The sequence below is a fragment of the Amaranthus tricolor genome, chromosome 1 (assembly GCF_026212465.1).
Source record: "Amaranthus tricolor cultivar Red isolate AtriRed21 chromosome 1, ASM2621246v1, whole genome shotgun sequence".
Taxonomy (NCBI): Eukaryota; Viridiplantae; Streptophyta; class Magnoliopsida; order Caryophyllales; family Amaranthaceae; genus Amaranthus; species Amaranthus tricolor.
In genome coordinates, this window is record NC_080047.1 from 18,945,776 (window position 1) to 18,967,171 (window position 21,396).

The window sequence follows — 21,396 nt, forward strand, 5'->3', positions numbered from 1 at the left end:
GATTTTGAATTATCTTAATTTTATCTCCTTATAACTGTGAATTAAAAAATTATTTAATTAACTCACATAAAAGTTTTGAATGTCCATTAAGTTAAACTTACAAAATATAAACTTAAACTTTATTTGACATTACAGATTTTTAATACATTCTTCCATTATAATTGCCTACCTCTGTTGCACAGTTTATTTTTTCTTGATTATAGGGGAGTTTATAACAGGTGGGTATAACATATAATCCATAGACCTTATACACAGAACAAATCATACTAGGCACCAACAAAGTATTTTAGATAGAAAGAATGGGGAAGAGAACCCAATTAAGTGGGAGAAGTAAAAGTCAATTGTTATACTAAATTCAAAAGAAAACTTTAAAAGAAAATTTAACATAATTAATCGGTAATAGGTTAACTTACAATGCTGATGGATAATTGACATTATACTAGAGATTATTTATTATTAATCAAAATATGAGATTATTATAGGAAAATCAGCAAAGATTAGATTATTAGAGACAATTTTTTTAATTGTTAATATTTAATTTTCGTTTTGAATTCATTTTAAAATGACAATGCGCAATCTCCACGTAAGATCCACGTCGTTGTTTCTACCTCATGGGCATGGCTTTCCTGCTTCTTTTAAGTTCGTAGCTTTGTCCTCATTTCAGCTCTTCCCGTCGAATTCTTCCAGTCACAAGTCACAACTCAACATAACAGCACTTCAATTCTTTTACGCTCTCTTAAACTTCCTTCATTTGCCAAAATTCTCAAAAAAAAAAATAATAATAATAATAAATATGCTCAGATTTTCATCTGCCAAAAAATGGACCCTTCTCAAAGCTAACTATTGGTCTCCATCCTCTTCTTTACATCCTTACAATCCCTCATCAATTAACCCCCAACCTCAGTTTGATTTGAACTCCTCTGGGTGTTTTTTAAAACCTTTAAATTTCTTCAATTTATTTCATAATCACACTTGCCATCGGTTTTTCTCTTTTGGGCATTCCTCAAATCTCTGTAAAATCCAAAAATCATGCCAACATATTGGTGGGTTTTTGAGGGATTCCAGTTTGGTGGGCTTAAAGAGGAGCTTTTGTAGCACCGTAGGCAGAGAATCCATGGAATACGATGTCGTTATAGTGGGTGCTGGACCTGCTGGATTATCTGCTGCTATAAAGTTAAAGCAACTTTGCATTGAGAATGATGTTGATTATTCAGTTTGTATTGTGGAGAAAGGTGCTGAAGTGGGTATGTTCATCTTATGCTAATGTTACTTCTTCATTTTTTGTGGCTAAGATTTTGGAAATATCCTGTGCTAGATATGATTGTGTATAGATATTTAATCAGTACTCCTATGCCCTAGTCGATTTGCTACATCAAACCAAATACAATTTTTAGTGGACTAGTTTGTTCGTAGAGTTTAGGGCGAAAGGTTTGAAGTGTGTGGATTGTATCAGAAAGAGAGTAGAAATGTGGAAATGAAAATTTCAACGAAGGTGTCCTGCAAAATTCTAAATACAAAATGTAGCAAGTTGATTGGGACGAGAAAAAATAAAAATTGGGCGAATTGAGGGAATAGGTTTCTTAATCATTTCTTTGTGGATTGTGATGATGCTAGTATTAATGTAAAAGCTGTTTGGAATTAAAATGATCATCTTTGAATTTAAATGAGATATATGAGCATTCTGCTTATGTTAATTGGCCATCAAGTTAGTTAAGAAGGTTGTTGGTTTAGGACTTGTGATGCATAAGGGTACAGTTTTCTGGTACTTGTATTATATGTAACCCTTTCTTTGCAATAGTGTGTTGGAGGAGATTGACCTTCTACTTCAATGCTTATAAGAGGGAACTTGAGATTTCTATTGAGACATTTAAGTCGGTCAAATGGTGTAGAGCATGAAGGTTTCGGAATATGTTTGAAGTTTACTTGATAGACTTACATGGTTATACAATCACATTGCAATATCCTTGCAGGCCTCATGATGCTTTGAGTTATGACATTGACTTTGCTATCTGTGCTGAAGCCATTAGGCTTGTGAATATTATTGCATTTAACACATGAGAATGCTTGGCTATAATTTTAGTATTGACTATTCACTCATACAACTACAATATCGCCAAAGCCTTAGTCTTGACATATGGGTTTCACTATAAGGAGAAACTATGGAAAGAGCATCTTATCAAATAAAAATTGTGAATTTTTGCAATTAGGAGGAAATTAATGTATAATCTCACATATTATGGAACATCTGATGGCATTTGTGGAAGAAATGTGGATAGTTTAGGTTTAAATTGAGATAAATATTTTTACAAAGATGATGAGATTACGCAGGAAAGAAAAGGGATACAAACTAGTGAAAGATTAAAAAAGAGATACAGATGCACGAAGCAAAGTTTTTTTCTTAGCAAAAGGACCAAAATGGTGATTTTTGATTGAAACCTTGCTTGAATTATGAATTTTTCACATTTTTTATATACTACAATTTTGATGTGTAATATTCTTTCTACTAGCCTCTTTAATTTCAATTTGATTACTGTTATTATAGTTGTGCATTAATGCAAAGTTCTTCTGGACTAGATAAAAGATGATGTGCGCCCTCTGCTGGGTTAGTTATAAATTATAAATCTTTCCCTCATCATTTATTCTTGATGAATTATAATTAATTATCATGGCCAGGTCTTACTAATTCATATCATTGGTTGCACCATTTAACGTATTAGCCGAAAACCTTTGTATATCATTTGTTACACCAAATAACTTATCAGCCAAAAACCTTTGGATGGAGGGATTGTGTGTTATGTGATTGTCATATGTGTTACCTATCAAAAATGAATAACACACATTTGTTGCTTGTGATCCATGTTATGATAAAATTATATAGCCTTTGTTGCAACTAATTGAAATATATTGACCAGGTTTACTGTTTGAGAGGAAGGGAATAAAGTAGTCTGAGCACAAGCAAATGCTACCCCATTTTTATTTATTTGGGATGTCTTAGAAGAGATTATGTGTTGTTATTTTGATAAGGACGTATGAAGTATATTAAATTGCCTTTCAATATGAATTTGATGACATAGTTTTGTACTTGGAAAAAAATAAATATAAAATTCCAGTATTCAACTTGGAATGGTGGCCGCTCATACTATGAAAAAGTGAGGGTACTTAGTGTAATATATACAAAATTTTAATCTTGCATGTTATTCTAGCATATATGCAATTTATATCCGTTTCTTCTCTATAAAACTTTCTAGTGTGCAAATAAATATATTAATCTTTCCTTTACATTTTATTTTCTAAACCTTTACTTGCTTCCTATTACCCTTCTTGCAAAACTGTGAAAGTATTCTTTACTCAAATTTTTAATTCTGGTGTTTATAGGAGCACATATATTATCTGGAAATGTCTTTGAGCCACGAGCATTGGATGAACTCATTCCAAAATGGAAGCAAGAGCAGGTGCTTTTGCATCATATTTATTTTTCCGGAATAAAAAAGTGCTTTGGACAAGTGTTTAACTACTATATCATAATGCAATGTATATCAGGATCTTAAGTTTGTGCAATGCTTTTCTTTCTCATACTTTTTGTACAACATTACATTTCCAACAACACTGAAATTCTAGCTTCACCCCTCTCCTCCCAACTAGCTGGAGTAAGGGATAATTGAATGTACACAACCTATCGTGTTTAATGACAAAGAGGCTATTTAAAGTTGACTCTTGATCACAAAACATGTACTCCCTCTGCTCCTCTCATTTTAACATGCATTGCTTTTTGGGTGAAAATTAGTGGAAAGGAGATTTGGGTTGGAGATTAAGACAAAAAAAAAAACAGGTGGGTGATAAAAAGGAGTGGTTAAAATGGAGAGAGAATCAATTTGTCGTTGAAAGAAAAAGAGTGAAAAAAAGAAAATGTTGCAAAATTAGTGTGACCGAGTAAAATAAAAAATGGTTCAAATTGAGAGGGACATATATGTAGCACACATGGTTTCATGACCCACTCTACTTCAATCTGTTAAAACTCAAAACCAAAGCACTATGCATCATTGTTTCCATTGGAAATGGACCTACTGTTGTATATTTTTTATTCATTATGTAAAAGATAACTTTCCCAACCTCTTATTTGAGTTGATGTTGGGTAATTTGACATGCTGCTGTTTGAGGTTATGTTTCCAACCTTTATGTTGACAGTATATTTCCTTTTCCATTTACATGATTTACAGGCACCTGTTGATATTCCTGTTTCTTCTGATAAGTTTTGGCTCCTTACCAGGGATCGTGCACTGTCACTTCCAAGTCCATTTGACAACAAAGGAAACTATATTATTAGGTGATTTCTCTCATAATGTGAGGTTTAAAATGTTAGTAAGGGTTTGCATCCATGAAAAAATTATTCTAATGAAAAGCTGATTCAGATGTTCGTATGATATGATATACACTATGTCAAATTTAGTTGTGGCTTGTTGTGTCCCTGATCCAAATATTTGTAAGTTCATTTTTTAGAAAATGTCCTTTAAGTAGTTTAGAGTTTGTGTAGATATTCTGCGTTGTCTCTGTTACATCATGATCTGAAACGAGTATGGTGGCTTATGGTTTATGCAAATGGCGACTGCTTCCCAAATAATACACTTTAGGTCATCCATCTTCTTTAATCTAAGTGCAATCTATTTGTATATATTATTAGGCTTTGCTCCTATCACATTTCTATATTTTAATTGAGGTATCTTTTGTGGAAGATTTGGATCCTTAATTTAGTTTCCATTAATGCTCTTTTGTTGTCTTGTTTACGTTATAATTATAAATTCTGGACCAAAAATTCTTATTATTATGGCTATGATATCTGAGCATTATCCAGTTTAAGGTTTCCGAGAAGGATCTCATTGAAGGTTCTCAGAGCTAACTTGTACCAAAATTTTTTAGTTGTCAACTATTAGCAGCACATGACAATGAAAAAGGGTCAGACTCCGGAAAAAAATGCATGCAAGAGTAATAATATGGGCAAAAGCATTGAGGTTGTTTTCAATTTTATATTAACAACCACAACATACTAGAACTTTGAAATCCTAAGCCGGCATGGACAATGAACTCGGTTATTAATGGCTTGAAATTATTTCCAGTAAGCTGCATTAGATAATCACTTTAAGAAATAACCTTAAGCTGATATGACGAATACCAATCTAGGGCACTGAATAAACCTCTGGGCATGGTAGTCAAGTTCTTGCTTGTTCACACATTTTTAATACAGAACTCTTCCGCAGAACACTATTAGATTCCTGTGGACTTTCTGTTATAAGTCTTCACTAGGCTGGCATATAGTTCTTGCTTGTAAATGACGGTCCATCAGTATTGATGCAGCTGAATGAAATTTGTAATCTATGCTGATTTTTCTAGGCATTAAAATGTGTTTGTCCTCTAGCTTTTAAATCATCCCTCTAGCTCTTTTTTTTTATGACTGTGACTTGTTTTGTTATCTTTTTGTTCAATATTGCTTTGAGCTTCAAGAAAGTAAAATTTACAACCATATTCTGCACAAATTCTGGGAGGTAAAAAATTTTTGGTCGTGGAGTAGTATTGTGGAATGATAACCCAACTATGTGCCTTGGAAATATTCAGCTTTCTTAAAGTGACATTTAAGCTGGGCATCACGTTAAAGCTCTGCTGTTCTGAGGCTTATTAAAACTCTTATGCTCTTATTTTGTTTCATTTCTACTGTGCTCTTTACCTCCATCATAGCCTCAGCCTCCACGAACTGTTGTAATCTTTTAAACATGAAGTTGTGGTTGTTTTATGTTTAGTCTTGCTCCTATAAAAATTTAAAATCTTTCTCCTTTGTCAAACACATATGCTTCTTTTACTCATCAAGCACCTTAATATCACTTTCACCATCCTTACTGCGTTCTTCCCTTTTTACCTTTTCTGGTGACTAGTAGTTCTTTTTCTAACCATTGTCAGATTGAAATTATTCCTCTCTCCTGCTCCTTGCATCACCTTGTTCTCTTTAAGCCACTTTCTTTGTGTCGTTATTATGATATGAAAATTGTATCACATTTAACAATATAAATGTGTGCTTGAGCAAAATCTGTCTTTGCGATCAGAAGAGCTATTAAATATTAAGTTATTTCATCTGAATTTCCTTGTTGTGAATAACCCTTAGAAGGCGCAACTGCTCTAACCCAAAGTGATGTAAAACAGGGTGTTATAATCCATGTTGATAAACTATCCAGTTTTGGGATTTCCCTAATCGAATTGGTCTTCACATCAAATTTTTTTTTATATAATTTTTTATGATCCAAGTACAGCCCTCTCTAGTTTTGACACAATTTTATTCGTGAACTATTCATATGACTGTGATGTAATTCCCTTGCCTTCCTGCTCTAGATGGTGCTTCTCAGGACATGCCTGGAATTCTACAGCTAACTAAGGGAGTAAAATTAATGGAAGCAAAACTTTTACTTGATACAGTATTGGGTAATGCTTATTTTTCTTCAGTTTGGAATTTTTCGTCCAGTAAAAATTTCATCTTCCCCCAAAAAGCCCATGAAAATTTGTCTCACTTGAGCATCTTAAAGTTGCTGTAAATTATCAAGGAAAAATTATTCTGAATAATCTCACCTTTCGCTCGATCGCTATAAATAATCCCTACTTTAGATTATTCTTTAGGAAAAATTACCGTGAATAATACAACCTTTTGTTAATTTCCCTACAATAATACCAACTATTGATTAACTATAAATAATACCAACTTAAAGAGGTGTTTTCCTAGAAAATACCTAACATGTTAAAAATCAAAATATAGGTAATTATAAGACAAAAAAAATGGTAAATTAGTTAATAAACTAAAGTTGGTATTATTCTAGGAAAATACCCCCTAAGTTGGTATTATTCATGGTTAATCAATAGTTGATATTATTGTAGGAAAATTAACAAAAAGTTATATTATTCACAGTAATTTTTCCTATTTTTTATTAATACAACCGTTGTTATGTATTTGTTATTAGCACACGCTATAACTTGTTTTACCTGTTATACCAGGTAAGTTTTAAAAAATTAAAAAAAAAAATCTGAAAAACCCATTCCATCCCACCCTCATCCTTTTCAACCTTTTTAACGACCAATAATACAACCAGCACCGGTGAATCCCCTTCCCTTCCACCACCAATTCGCGGCCATCATCAGCCTTTTTTAACAAAATCTCTAATTCCATTGCAACAAAAAACTTTGGTCCCATTATAGTAGTCAATACAAGGAGGGAAATTGACCTTAGCATCATACTCATTCTTCATCTCCTCCATTTCTGCAACCACTAAAGCCATTGTTTTCCTGACAAAGCTAGACTAATCAAGAGTCTTCCTCCTTCTGGAACATTAATCTGAGTAGCAATCCTTGGTCTGAACTACCTCATCGGCCCACCAGGGATAGGCTCGTCACCATTGATGGAAAGAAAGCTTCTTCTTTTGGTGGATTTGTGGGAAGGGAAAGGGGTTCGTGAGTAGTGGGGGAGGGTGGGGTTGCACTGTAGCTTAGGGGAAGAGGTGGTGGCCCCAATTTGGTGATCGTGGGGCTACAAGATGGTTGAATTAGTGGTTGAAATGGTGGAGATGGAAGCACGAGATGGAATTTTTATTAAGTTACCTGTTATAACATGTAAAACAAGTTATAGGATATGCTAGCAACAAATACATAACAAAGGTTGGATTATTAGAAAATAATCTTAAATTATGGATTATTCATAACGAATGGGCGACAGGTAGGATTATTCACCACAATTTTTTCAATTATTAATTCAAATCAATCATAAAGTAAATTGTCTTTGTTAACTTCTCAAATCTACAATTCTCTCTCCACCATATTAATCCAACCTTCAAATTAATCAATAACTTTAACATAATCTCCATTTTCAAGATCTTTACATTCCTTACCCCTAAATCCACTCCATCTTCCCATTTTCTTAAAGTGAAGCCCTTGCAATCTACTTCAAAACCCACATTTCAAAATCCACTCCCCTTCAAAACTTTCAACAATTAAAATGGTGGTGATTTATCAAAAAAAAAAAAAAAAAAAAAAAGGGTGGTGGTTTCAGATTATTGGTTGGTTGATAGAAAAAAAATGATTTTGAATATTATGAGAAGAAACAGGACACAAGCATCATGTATGATCGAAGATAGAGAAATTGGAAGGATATACATTCAAAAGGATTCAAAGAAGAAAAATGCTTTGATTCGAATGCAGTGTTTGTTGTGACCTTATTGATTAGCTGGAAACATGTGTTGAATCAAATGAGAAAAATAAAAATGTTAGCTGAGGAAGGCATAAAGGAAATGTGGTTAGTCTATTGATTCTTACCTCTCATCTCTAGAGGTTTGGTCTCATAACTATTGCCTGATTTTGAATATAGCTTGCTCTGGTTGTTAACATTCCCTGAGTATTTTGTGAGATGGATGGGAGGGATATGGAAAGAATCCTTTTATTTTAATAGTTCTCATGTAGTTTTTTGACTGCTGTGTGAATTTTGTTTGTTTGACTGCCTATCCCTTTGATGCAATTTTCTTTCATGTAAGAATTTATCTCTTTGCAATATGTTGTTCATAATGTAATCCTATGGTCGTTTGATATTATTAATCACTCCTTGTATATTAACATGTAGACTTGACCTCAGTGGTAACCAGAAAACGTTTTTTTTTTTTTTTTTTTTTTTTTTTTTTTTTTTTTTTTTTTTTGCAGTTTAAGTCAGCTAGTACGCTGGATGGCACTGAAAGCTGAGGAACTAGGAGTTGAAATATATCCTGGCTTTGCTGCCAGTGAGGTATTTAGAGCTTGATTAAAATTTGATTGGTCAGACATTCAACACCATGTTAACTGGTTCTGCTAATTGACAGATATTATACAATAACAATCATGAAGTTGTTGGTATAGCTACTAATGATATGGGAATTTCTAAGAATGGATTGAGGAAAGACAACTTTCAGCGTGGTGTAGAACTGAAAGGCATGTTTAACTGAAACTGTTATCATTATTCTGTAATGCACTCCTACAGCTTTCTGCTATACGAGTAGAAAAACAAAATTTCATTGCTTTGAGTTTTAGACTATAATGTATAAGCTAGTTAAAATGACTCATTATATTACCTGAACTTCATCTTCATTGTGAAATAGGGGACAAAAGACTGCATATTAAGCAAAGAATAAACATAATATGACTTCATTGCTCTTGCTTGCATAAGGCTGTGTATGTATCTGAGCCCCACCCTTATCAGAGCGGGAGGTTCACTCGAAGCACAGGGTTTGTTGTAGTTGTAGCCTTGTAGGTGTCAAACTGTGTGCTACAATTTTTTGGAGAATGTTTGTGTTTGTTCAGTATTTAGCATTATTTCATTTCTTTTAGACTCTGTTGAGGAATACCAAGCTTAGACAGGAGCCTGTTGTGTAAGAAACTAAGCATACCGCTTTTTCTCAGTAATTTCATTTGTTCATGGCTTCGTGTGGGGAACCTGAAACAGATAACGGACTATTGGAGTGGACTCGGATCCCAGCAAGGCAGCAACTGCTAACTTGTGCAATCTCTTTTGTAATTCGTACACCTATTTTCCTTGCAATTTAAAATAGATGATTGGCTTGTTATAATTTTGGACGAGTATGGTCATGAACTTTGGCATGATGTATAAATATTATTTTGCCACTTTCATTCAAAGTTAATCTTGCTATTTTTATATCTTACAACCTGATTTTCTGTATGCTCTTTGTCCTTGAACTCCATTTTTTTCAATGATGTACACTGTTTTTTCTCTGGAATTATTTTGAATAAAATTAGCTTGAAATATTCTTATGTGGGTTACTTGCAGGCCGTGTTACCCTTTTTGCAGAGGGTTGTCGTGGATCATTATCAGAGGTTTGTTAGCAGAATCTATTGGCTACAGTCATGCTGCTACATGGTGACTCAAGCCAACTTGTAATCTGATAGGCTTTTGTGTTTGATAGAAAATAATAGGAGAGTACATGCTAAGAGAAGAGGGAAAGGCACAACATCAAACATATGCACTGGGGATTAAAGAGGTAATGTCCGGATTTTGATGCATGGTAATTCAAGATCAAAGCCCGACCAGTTTGAAACTTTGAATTCTTTATTTTTCAACATATTTAACTTCAATTTTAAGGGAAGGCATTTCAAATTATTTCCAGGTAGTTTGTTTTCTACTCCTATTTCTTTATCAAATTTGCAAATTGTTCATTTTGTTTGAAAGTACTTGTTCTTTGAAAGGAGTATTTTTCTGTCCATGTTATTTTTCCATGGCTTGTTTATTTTTATGCCTCTATTTTGATAAGCTATATATCTAACAGGTGTGGGAAATTGATCCCAGCAAACATCAGCCTGGCCTTGTGATTCACACACTGGGTTGGCCATTGGATCACAAGACTTATGGAGGCTCCTTTATTTATCACATGAAAGATAACATGGTGAGAAGTTATAGTTGCATTAAATGTGAACATACGCTCCCAAATACTTTATTGAAAAAAATGTCATTTTAGCATGATTTGTGGCTTGGCTACTATGTTGGAAGTACGTATCATAATAAAAAATATCGGCCACATCATCACATCTCTACTGCGACCACAATATCGGCCACAATAATCGCAAATTCTTGTTGTGTTTACAAATGATCTTGCCTGCTATTTGTAAGAGCCTCTCAATGGTGAGCCTCAACTGAAAAAGGAGAGAGTGTCATGGTTGAGTCCCACGTATGTGGAGGGTTTTCAAATTAGAAGTCTGGAGGGTGTCATAGTTGAGTCCCACATATGTGAGGGTTCTCAAAATAAAAAAGGGGTTCTAAAATAGAACTTGGAGAAGTTAGTTTAAGTGGGAACCACATATCTGTATATTATAATCTATAAATTTATAGATATAACTAAAACTAAAGAAGCATACATCATCTGTAATGGCTATGTGTCACTTTCTCATTAACTTTTTCCCTTTCAAAATGTCATGATGATGTCATCATCATTATTATTATCATATTGTGTATCCTTATTAAATATCATATAATTATTGATTTAAGTGAGTTCACTATTATCCATGTTAGATGATTCTTTAAAATTAAAGACAAATAATACATTGGTTTATACAGTGCTAACAATATTATTTTCTCAGTTTGCACAAGTATTATAAAAAAAATTATGATCACAGATACACGGGTACTAATCTAGTCATCTATTGAAGTAAGAATAAGCATGAATGGATATGGGATGTCTTTGAATAGCATTTAAAAGTGATTTTTTGGATCTCATCATTGGAGTACTAAGTTCTATCCCAAGTCAAATTCAAATATATATTGGGTATATACTCATGGAGGTGAAATAAATGGTTTTGGCGACAAATCAAAGTCTCACCAAAGGAGAAGCTCTAAAAATAGAATCAACATGTTGGGCTAGGACACTTTTTTATATGAGGTGATGCAGTCTTTGTTAAAACTCTACTAGGAACATATAGAGGCACTTGGAGCTCAGGAGAACGAGCTTCAGTGCATTTTGCAGCAGTAAATCTGAATTGCTTTCCTAATATTCTCATGAATATTGTAAGTCTATGTGAAAGACAGTCAATGCTTGGGTTGCACTTGATAATCTTGTACTCGCCATCTTTTACTGTGATCAATTTCTTATAAAGGTACGTTTTGGCAAAAAAACAAGGACCCTAAATGTTTGTTTTCAGCATTTAAGATGGTGTCCTTTACACAACAATTTCAATGCCTTAATCTCAATAGAATGGGCCTCCTTAAAGTTGGCAAAAAATTGCATGGAAGAATATGAATGGTAAGAAAATGATTTATCTCAAACTTTTCTCTTCTTTGGAAGAATATCGAACGATAAGAATATGATCTCCATTTTAGATTGATTGAACAATCATAACTGAAATTCATTGGGAAAGACGCTAGTTTCTCCTAATTCCAATACCAAGGTGTTTCCAATGTCATAGTGTAAAAATATAGCATTGGTCAGTAGACGGTCACTGATTGGTAACAATTGCGGCCAATGCGGTCTATATTTCAGTTGCAATGAACTCAAAAATCCTAACAACACGGTTGTTGTTTTCTCGCTATAATGTTTGTAGACCTTTAAAATTGTGTATCTTGTTAAAAAGCTAGAATTGACCTATCTCTTTTTCCTTTTGTCGGAACTTTGTACCACTATACCAGTAAGCCATTGATGGATTGTTCACAATTTTTGAAACGAATTATTTTTCCTGATTGCCGCAGGTTTCTATTGGCATTGTTGTTGCATTAAACTATCATAATCCTTTTCTGAGCCCATACGAGGAATTTCAGGTATTGTACAAATAGGAAAGAATAAATTTCTGAGTTTATGCTTTCAGACCCTTAGTAGTCTTCTGTTTATCCTATGCAGAAATTAAAACATCATCCTGCTATCAGCGCAATACTTGAAGGTGGCAGTGTTGTTCAATATGGTGCTCGTACTCTGAATGAAGGTGGTTTTCAGGTAACAGAATTACATTTATTAAGAAATCATGATGCGCATTTGATTGATATTTAATTTTCGTTCATTTATCATTTACCTGTTTATTTAGCCTCTATATGACCAAGTATAATCATATAACTATGGGTATATGATAATACATTCATGAGTAATGTAATCTTCCAAGTTGTGGAGTCATATTTTGTCGATTCCACTTTTTTGTTGGTAACATTTTGAGCATTAATGTGTTCGTGAAGCACAAATATGTGTGTGTATGCATGTATCATCATAGTCATCAGAATCCCGATTCTGATCAACGATTCTACGATCTTACGATCCGAAAATAGGTGACCGATCCGGATTGTAGGTAAGATCTTAATATGGTAGAATCGTGCGATCCTACTTAGCCAAAGAATTTAGGTGGTAGGATCATAACACGATTCTACAATCTTACGATCCAACGATCTGATCCTACATGGGTAGTTTCAATTGTAAAATATTTTCATATACATATTTCACTTACATATAAATATATATTTAAAATAATTATGTCAATACCTTTATATAATTCAAGTTTTTCTTGATTTGCAGTTTTAAAATGATTATCAAAAATATTTTTTTAAAAAAACTTAATAGATGAAGTAAAATAAGTTTTACTTACACCTTAGAACTTAAAAAGAGAACAGAATCAGTAATCCAAAGCACATTAATGCATATTTGTAGGATCACACGATCCTACGATCCGATTCTACCGATTTTGATCCTACCCCTTAACGATCTTAGGTAGAATCCAGATGCTATGACCTTGTGTATCATGCACAAAATCATGCGAAATCTCATTATTAGTATATACATGCGAAATCTTCCTTTTGTCCTAGGCTCAAGCATTTATCTGGAAAGAGCCTACATCTATTGCCATAAACATTGATATGTTTATGTATGCACAATAGTATATACATGTGTGTTTAAGTACACATTTGTTAGTCATCTTCTAGTTAAGTGAGAAATTCGAATATGATGGTAGCCAAATTTCAGTCTATTCCATATCCAGTTTTTCCTGGAGGTGCCATAATTGGATGCTCCGCTGGCTTCTTAAACGTACCAAAAATCAAAGGAACACATACAGCTATGAAATCAGGTAATGATTCAACTCTTTTATTATAAGTTAACATAAATAGATTGGCACAATGTGCCATACCATTTGAAGCCACACATTAATGCTTTTTCAGTTTTTCTATGTGCAAGTACAAGGGTGTGAACCGAGTGAATTTTATTCCCTGTTTTCCTTCAAAAAAACTTGCTCTTTCTTATTGGGCCGATGGCTTTGATGAAGCATGTTCAGTTTAGCTTTGCACTGCATGAATCTCATGCTTAGCTTAATGTCAGTGTCACTAACAAAAAAATTTATTAAAAATTTAACCCCCACCCCCCCCCCCCCCCCCCCCCCCCCCCCACACACCCCACCCAACCCCCTTTATTTTTTTTTTCAAATAATCACCTTATATAATTTTTTCTCTATTAAAGTACCACCATCAACATCTAATAACTTAACTTTTAATTTCTATGAGTGGGGAAAGGAGAGAATGAAGGAAGAAAGACTTGTTTTAGGAGGCCATGTGTTCATCAAAATATGAATTAACAGTCAAACAGCATAAATATCATCAAATGTTGGTAGTCTGAATGGAAATTTTTTTGTAAGATTTTTTCCTATAAAGAAACACAAATTTTTAAGGTGGTTTTTCGGGGAAAAAAAAAAGAATTGGATCATCCGAAATTCTTGGGTTAGCATGAGCTGATCCATATGGCTGTGTACTCTTCTATTAGGAATCCATTTTCTGAAAGATCCTGGAAATGAAAAGGTTTTATTTAGTGAAAACCCAAATGAGAACTAGACATAGTACAAAAGCCTTACAAAGCATAGTAGTAAAAAAATTAGCACACTAGCCAGCCAAGTCAGGGATCCAAGCTCTGTGCAGAAATCTTCTGCATGTAATTATACAATACTTTTGCTAGATCCTTTATCTTCACAACTGTAACATCAGAATCAACAAAAGCAACTTAAGCTTTCCAAATGCTCTATCCCTAACATGCCAAATAACATGCTAGAAAACATAGCAAAGACAACTTACTTTTCTGCCTACACCCAAGCAGAAGTAAAGACTTCAAAGGGTAGGGGATACCGGCATACTGCAGAAGATACTTTCACACTGGTTACATGAAAAGATCAGGTGGTCAATAGATTCTACCTCCAGTGTAAGAAACCAGCTGCATTTTTCTGAGTCTATTTCTGTTTTTCAACTTATCTAGAAAGGTCATCTAGAGATTGAATCTTTCCCTTAGACATTGCTCATCTCACAGAAGGCTTTTTAATGATCATTTATTATACACATTCTGAATTGAATATGAAGGGGCATCCACATAGCACCTAGCTTTATCTTTTAATTAACACAGCTTCTTAATGGCATGTTGTTCTTGTTGCTGTTAGCACAGCTTCTTAATAACCCAGCTAGACAGGAGTGGTGAAATTCATCTAGCTATTGTTATTGTATAAAGAGATGCACACTTTTTATTGTGCTTTGAGGAAAGCTGGACATCAAGACTCATAGTTTACGTTTGAGCATGAATATTTCTTGGATGATCAATTAGGAAATATTAAGTTGTATCATATTCGTCTAAATGAACACTTGCTGATGTCGAATAGCTTGATTTTATTGAGGAGTGGTATGGGCTATCTTATAGATACCCTCTAATACCCACCCATGCAATAAATTCATTAAATGAACTGTTTTTTTGTTTTTTTCGCAGGGTACCCTTGATAATTGATATTGCAAACATTATACCATAGAAACTCTATGTGTCTGAAATAATTTACGTTAGATCTGATTTTATGTATAATGAATATATGTCGTATAAGTTCTCATCAAATTTTCTAGTGATCATTCTCATTGATTGTTACTGATGATTTTTTTTATTTTCTGATGGATGATCAAGGAATGCTGGCAGCAGAATCTACTTTTGGCCTCCTTCATGAGGGCTTGGAGATGGATAGGTATTGGGACAAGTTACAGACTTCATGGATATGGCAAGAACTGTACGAAGCAAGAAACTACCGACCTGTTAGTTTAACAAACACTCTTAATTTTAACTTTTTTTTGTGCTGATTGATAGCATGAAATCAGTTACTTTTATTTTGAAATTGTGAATGTTGTGAGCATTATAAAAACTAGGACTTTAACTTATTTTTCTGGGCATGTCTAGAATCTGATTGTTATGTACTTGTTGCAGGCTTTTGAATACGGGCTTGTGCCTGGTTTGGCCATGAGTGCTCTAGAACAGTAAACATCTTGCCTTTTGCTAACATGTTGATCTATAAAAGTTATGGCACTGGCTTTTATATATCCTTGCATGAGGATTGACCTTTTCATTTATGTACGGCAGTTACATACTGAAGGGAAGGTCACCATGGACTTTGAAACATGGAAAACCCGATCATGAAGCAACAAATGTAAGTAGCATTCGTTTCTGCATATATTTATCGGTTCCCTCTTGCTGTCCTTCGCATCGTTGATGATAACATATAGGTTGCTGCTGCTTGTTGGACTATTCACTTCTATTCCTGAGGTGTTTCTGCCTTTCCTACTTGTTGGGAACTTTTGTTTTACAGATATAATTTCAACTAGAGGCAATTTCTCATGATAATCCCTTATGAAATATTCTGCAATAAGCCGAACTTGTGGCTGTTGTAACGGTGTATATCAACTTTAGTAATTTTTATTTATAGATAATTGAAGAAATGAAGTACATGGATTTTACAAAATTTGTTGTTTCCAAATTGCAATGCCATCAACTTTTTATAGTTCTGTTCAGAGCTTAATACTTACTTTAGGACTTGCTGTTGCTGTTGTACCAAAATGTAGGTAGCAAGCTTACATTCTCCAATTCATTATCCAAAACCTGATGGAGTCGTCTCCTTTGACATACCAACTTCATTATACAGGTAATTATAGTTGCTTTTGCTGTTAAAGTCTACATCCTTATCTATCTAAATTTCAAACACCAGTTGGCTTTCTGTTGCTTCTTCTCTGTTACAGGGTTGCTGTTGCCTCTTTATTACTGTTTTCTCTCTGTCTCGTTTACAACTTCCTCAACATGGCAATGTGATATAGCCTAGCTAGGAAACCTAAGCTGTGATGCCCAAAGATCAATTTTTATAAGTTTTTCTAATAAAATTCACCCCAAATATCAATCAAAAGTTCTTTTGTGACTAAGGAAATGTGTTACGCGAAAGGTTGTGTTAAAAATATTTTTATTCAACTATATGGCCCATTGGGTCGACCCACCTATATATAATATCATATAAAAATATTTTAAAAATGTGGTAAAACTTTTTTGAGACCAATTCCTATAATTATCCGACCCGACCTGGGACAACCCTTTACGCCAAGGCCCGTTAATGAATTGACCCGCTAATGACCCCTTAACATGTGACCCGTTGGGTCGACCCGCCCCCGTTAAACGCCTCTAATGTAAATCAAAAGGAATTCTCACTCAAATACTTCTCTCATACCAATAATGATGTTTTTATAAAGAATAATTTATGAAAATAAACTGATAGAAATGGCTAATTTGTTTTAATTATCGATCAGACCCATCACACTCACAAAGGCTCCTAAGACCAAGAGTTATCTTGCCAAAGACTAAACTTCAATAAGTGATTTAAGGAAAAACAAGCACTAAGCTCAAAACTCAATTTCATTAAAGTTCAAATTTTATTTGGAAGTACATAAATGAGGACTATCTATAGAAAGAAGTATATGAAAATAACTACTCTTCATGGATGCTTGAAGTGGAGAAGTGGGGTGATGATCATGGAAGTTGTTGAAGCAAAACATTCTCTTGCTGGTTGATGGTGGGAGGCGTGTGATGGGTTATTTGACTTGTAACTTGTCTTCTTTTTGCTGATTTTCTAATCACCGACAACTTTTACATTTCATATTTAACTCCTCTTGTCTTCTCCTTGCATGATGGATATTTGACTTGTACCTTGTCTTCTTTTGGTTTAATTTTTCTATCAATCACTTAGTACTTGCATAATTACATGATTTGTTTGATCTTGAACCAATACATGAATGGAGTGAATGAAAGTATAATGAACTCCATCACAATGGCGACCTTTATTCAGACGAAAAGTTCAGAATGGGAAAATGCTTAGCTGTTCTAGAATTTTTCTGAAGTATACTCTATTCTGTCAGGAGCAACACAAATCATGATCATGATCAACCTGCTCATCTTCGTTTGAAAGATCCCGTGATCCCTCAACAAATAAATTTACCTGTGTATGCTGGTCCTGAGTCACGATATTGCCCCGCTCGCGTATATGAGTGAGTTTTTGATCTCATACTCCGCTTAATTTTTGAATATTCCTTTTGATGGTCCAAGTGTTGCAGGTACCTTCCTGATGAAACCGGTGAGATGAAGCTGCAAATCAATGCCCAAAACTGTCTCCACTGCAAGGTAAATTATGTTGGGTACTTCATTCGTAAGCCTGGAGGCTGGAACAAGCTATACTAGAATATCAACACTGAATACTTGTTTTAGCATCAAAGTTATTCGTAATTGGTATATGATATCAAGATTACTTATTGCAAATTGTTCAGGCATGCGATATCAAAGACCCGAAGCAGAACATCGAGTGGACAGTCCCAGAAGGTGGCGGAGGCCCAGGCTATTCTGTCATGTAGGATTTGATAAATACTTTGGATGTACTGTACTTATATGTACATGTTTTAGAGTATTCAATAAATAAAGCACCACATTTTAACTATACATGTAGAAAAAAAAAACAACGCAACACTTGCAACAACTCCTTTGCCAATCTTCTCTTTATTTCATTATGTGCCACATTTTTTAGAAAAATTCTCATTTTACCCTTGCTTCTAAAAACGATACTTGATTTTCCTCAATTTATGAAAATCAATGTTTGTTCCATCTAAATCTAACTCATGATTTTTTCATAAATGTTCTAGACACAATTTTAAAAGACTAATTTTCAATAAATTATCTAAAAATAATTTTTTGAAAAAGGCTATGTTGAAAAAAATTGTGATTGTACCTAGGTATAGTTACACAAAACATGTGATTGTACTTTTTGTGACTCAAGCCTTTTTATAAAAAAATATTTTTTTATTAAAAATGTGATAAATTTGTGATAATATTAATTAAAAATTTGACATATTATTTTTTTACAATGGTAACACATCTGCGAAGTGGATACTTGAAGATTTACCCATTTTAAAAAAATTGTTAAATTCTTGACATTTTTGATGTTGCATTCACTTGTTATACTGCTTTGATACACAAATAATTAGTTGAGATTGAGTTTAGAGAATTTAGTTTAAAGATAACTTGAGAAATAAAGTCAAGGGAAAAAATAGATCTAAAAGGTGGCAACGTGATGAAAAAAGTGGCGACATTAGTAATGCGGTTAAAGTCTTTGGACTCTCAAATGATGGACAAGATCAATTCGAAGAAGGGAGAAAAAACAAAGCATACAAGCAAATCCAAAAAAAAATTCAAAGCTTTGGATGATCAAAGCAAGAACACAAGTTTAATTGCGTCTTAGGCACTTCCCCCTTAGTAGTGATATTTTTCTAATGATTTAACAATACAATAAATAAACATTTCACCATTGTAGTTCACCTTCTTAAGCTTACGACCTTCAACAATAAAGTCTCTCATGAATACAAAAATCAACTCTCTCTTTCTCTTAATAGTTTGATAACTCTCTCACTCTTAGTTTGAATCCTCAAACGCCGAAGCATCCACCCTAATTCGATTTATTAACCCCTTTTAAAGTTAAGTAAATCACTAAAATGAATCTTACAAGTACATTACATTATACTACATTACTTCAATTACATTCAGAAGCTCCCACCTCGGGTAGGGTTTGAAAGGATTGGATATATGCTACATTACCCTTATTGGTGATAACTCTAACAAAGAAGTTTCTGATGCACCAAACAAGAAGTGCTCATGATTAATGAGTCATTTTAATATTGTGTATTATGATCCAAAATCAAAGAACTATAAATCCTTGACGCCAACGACATATAAAAACATAAAAAAAAAACGAATTTCACAAGTACCATACACAAAATACTTGATAAAACAATAGTTAAATGCTCACAGACAGCACCCGCTCGTGCAGCCCCTTAAGGCATCATTTTGGAGTCTATTTATGAGTTTTTGTTAGAGCACCTACCTTGCTCGCTTGAGCACTCGGCTTTGCCCCTCCTTTATTGCTTCTTCGATGTTCCATCTTCAATGCATTCAATCCTTTTGCATCTCCATCACCACCCTCTATGATGTATAGTGTATACCATAGTTTGAGCTATAATGCGATCAAAATCAGCTCCAACTATGAGATTTGGCTCTTATCCTAACAATCTCTCCCTTAAGGTCAAATCTCTCTCTATCAAATTGTCACCTTTCTTTGTGACCTATACTCTTCAAGAATAAATGATTTGGTTCTTGGCTCCCCTTCTTGACAAACCCATCCTTACATCTCTTTGTGCACCACCGATCAATGTAGTGTTCATCAACTTATTGTCACCTTTTTTGATGACTTTGGTCATGCACCATCCTCAACATAATGTAAGTTTTCACTTATTAGCAACACGTGGTTATCAAGTCACACACATCAAAGAAAAGATTCACTTGGAAACATGTTCCATTTATTGTCAAATTTCTAACTTGGTTGAGAATTGAAAGTTATGACACAAAATGTATAATGAACATGATTCAAAGTTTTGATGCTAAACATTGAGTTTTACAATTAAATTAGAACTGAAATTAGAACTGAAAAAGTTATGACACACATCAACGTTTTCTAAGAAAAAGTACGAGTATTGGAGACATAAAAACACTAAATTAGAATTGAAATGAAAGCCTCAACGAGGTTAAACAATGAAAAACAAAATGAAAATTAAAGCAAAACATGAACACAAGTGTTTATGAGGTATCTTAGTTACCTCCCCCTCAAATATAGTTTATTATATTGAATTCAACAACTACAAGTATAATAAGCCTTCCTTTATCTTGAGAACAATTCTCTCAAGATCACAAAATGCTAATTCTATGTAGAACACTCTCAAGTTTCAACAAATAATAGCTCTCTCAACAATATGTGTTTGTGGTGAATGATTCTATGAGTGATGAATCCTATTTATAGACAAGGCATTATTCATCACTCTCAGAAGTCCCACATAAATCACCATAAACTCACATGTAACACCCCACAATTAACATGCCAATTAGTATGACATTAAACAACACAATAAACAAGCAATAAACAACAAAGTAATGCACCCATTCAATGCAAAACATAGACCAAAAGACCAGAAACCGAATCCAATGCAAAGTGCTCGAACAAACACTGAGTTCAGAAGCTGTTGTTGGCTATACACGAGGTTGCTCGATTGAGCACGGCATCTGCTCGAACGAGCAGCAAGTCGAGCCTCTCATTATTGTTGTTTGTCTTTTGGCTTTGATTAAGCAACATTCAATCCATGCCTTAACTCGTTCAAGGCGTGGTTTCCACCATTAGTGAAGTTTCATTCGCCCCACGTTAAGGCATGTTCCAAACCTTAAACCAACGAACTCGACACATCCTCACCATCCTCCTCCAATGTACATGATAAGGCATGTTCGATAATATGTATAAAGTTAACGTCATTGTCGCAAATGTTGGTAATTGCATTAACAATCTCCCCCTCGAGTCCAATATTCTTATCATCCTCAAATGTAACTCTCTTTGACCCAAACACACCATCATCACTTTTATGGCTTAGGCTACCACAACCAACTTATAACTCATACAAGTTCCTCTTACTCCTAACTCCCTTCATAAGCACAAGGCTCCTCTAAGGACTTTCAAAACCCC

At 34.0% G+C, this 21,396-nt stretch overlaps 1 protein-coding gene across 1 annotated transcript; it reads left to right on the forward strand.

Annotated features, from left to right (window-relative positions):
• Positions 1-625: 625 nt before the first annotated feature.
• LOC130807820 (electron transfer flavoprotein-ubiquinone oxidoreductase, mitochondrial) lies at positions 626-18,318 on the forward strand. The gene is made up of 18 exons (XM_057673198.1): positions 626-1,244; positions 3,376-3,452; positions 4,218-4,324; positions 8,716-8,797; positions 8,871-8,979; positions 9,833-9,879; positions 9,969-10,043; positions 10,329-10,445; positions 12,239-12,307; positions 12,387-12,479; positions 13,491-13,593; positions 15,447-15,571; positions 15,741-15,790; positions 15,894-15,960; positions 16,373-16,452; positions 17,708-17,836; positions 17,903-17,969; positions 18,113-18,318. Exons 1-18 carry the CDS (start codon positions 794-796, stop codon positions 18,194-18,196), a joined length of 1,932 nt encoding a protein of 643 aa, XP_057529181.1. The 5' UTR covers positions 626-793; the 3' UTR covers positions 18,197-18,318.
• Positions 18,319-21,396: the final 3,078 nt, after the last annotated feature.

Bases quoted from the DNA above. Each gene is read 5' to 3' on its own strand.
- LOC130807820 (XM_057673198.1), top strand. From the start codon at position 794: ATGCTCAGATTTTCATCTGCCAAAAAATGGACCCTTCTCAAAGCTAAC. The intron at 16,453-17,707 runs GTAATTATAGTT...CTATTCTGTCAG, and splicing joins ATACCAACTTCATTATACAG to GAGCAACACAAATCATGATC. The intron at 17,970-18,112 runs GTAAATTATGTT...CAAATTGTTCAG, and splicing joins AAAACTGTCTCCACTGCAAG to GCATGCGATATCAAAGACCC.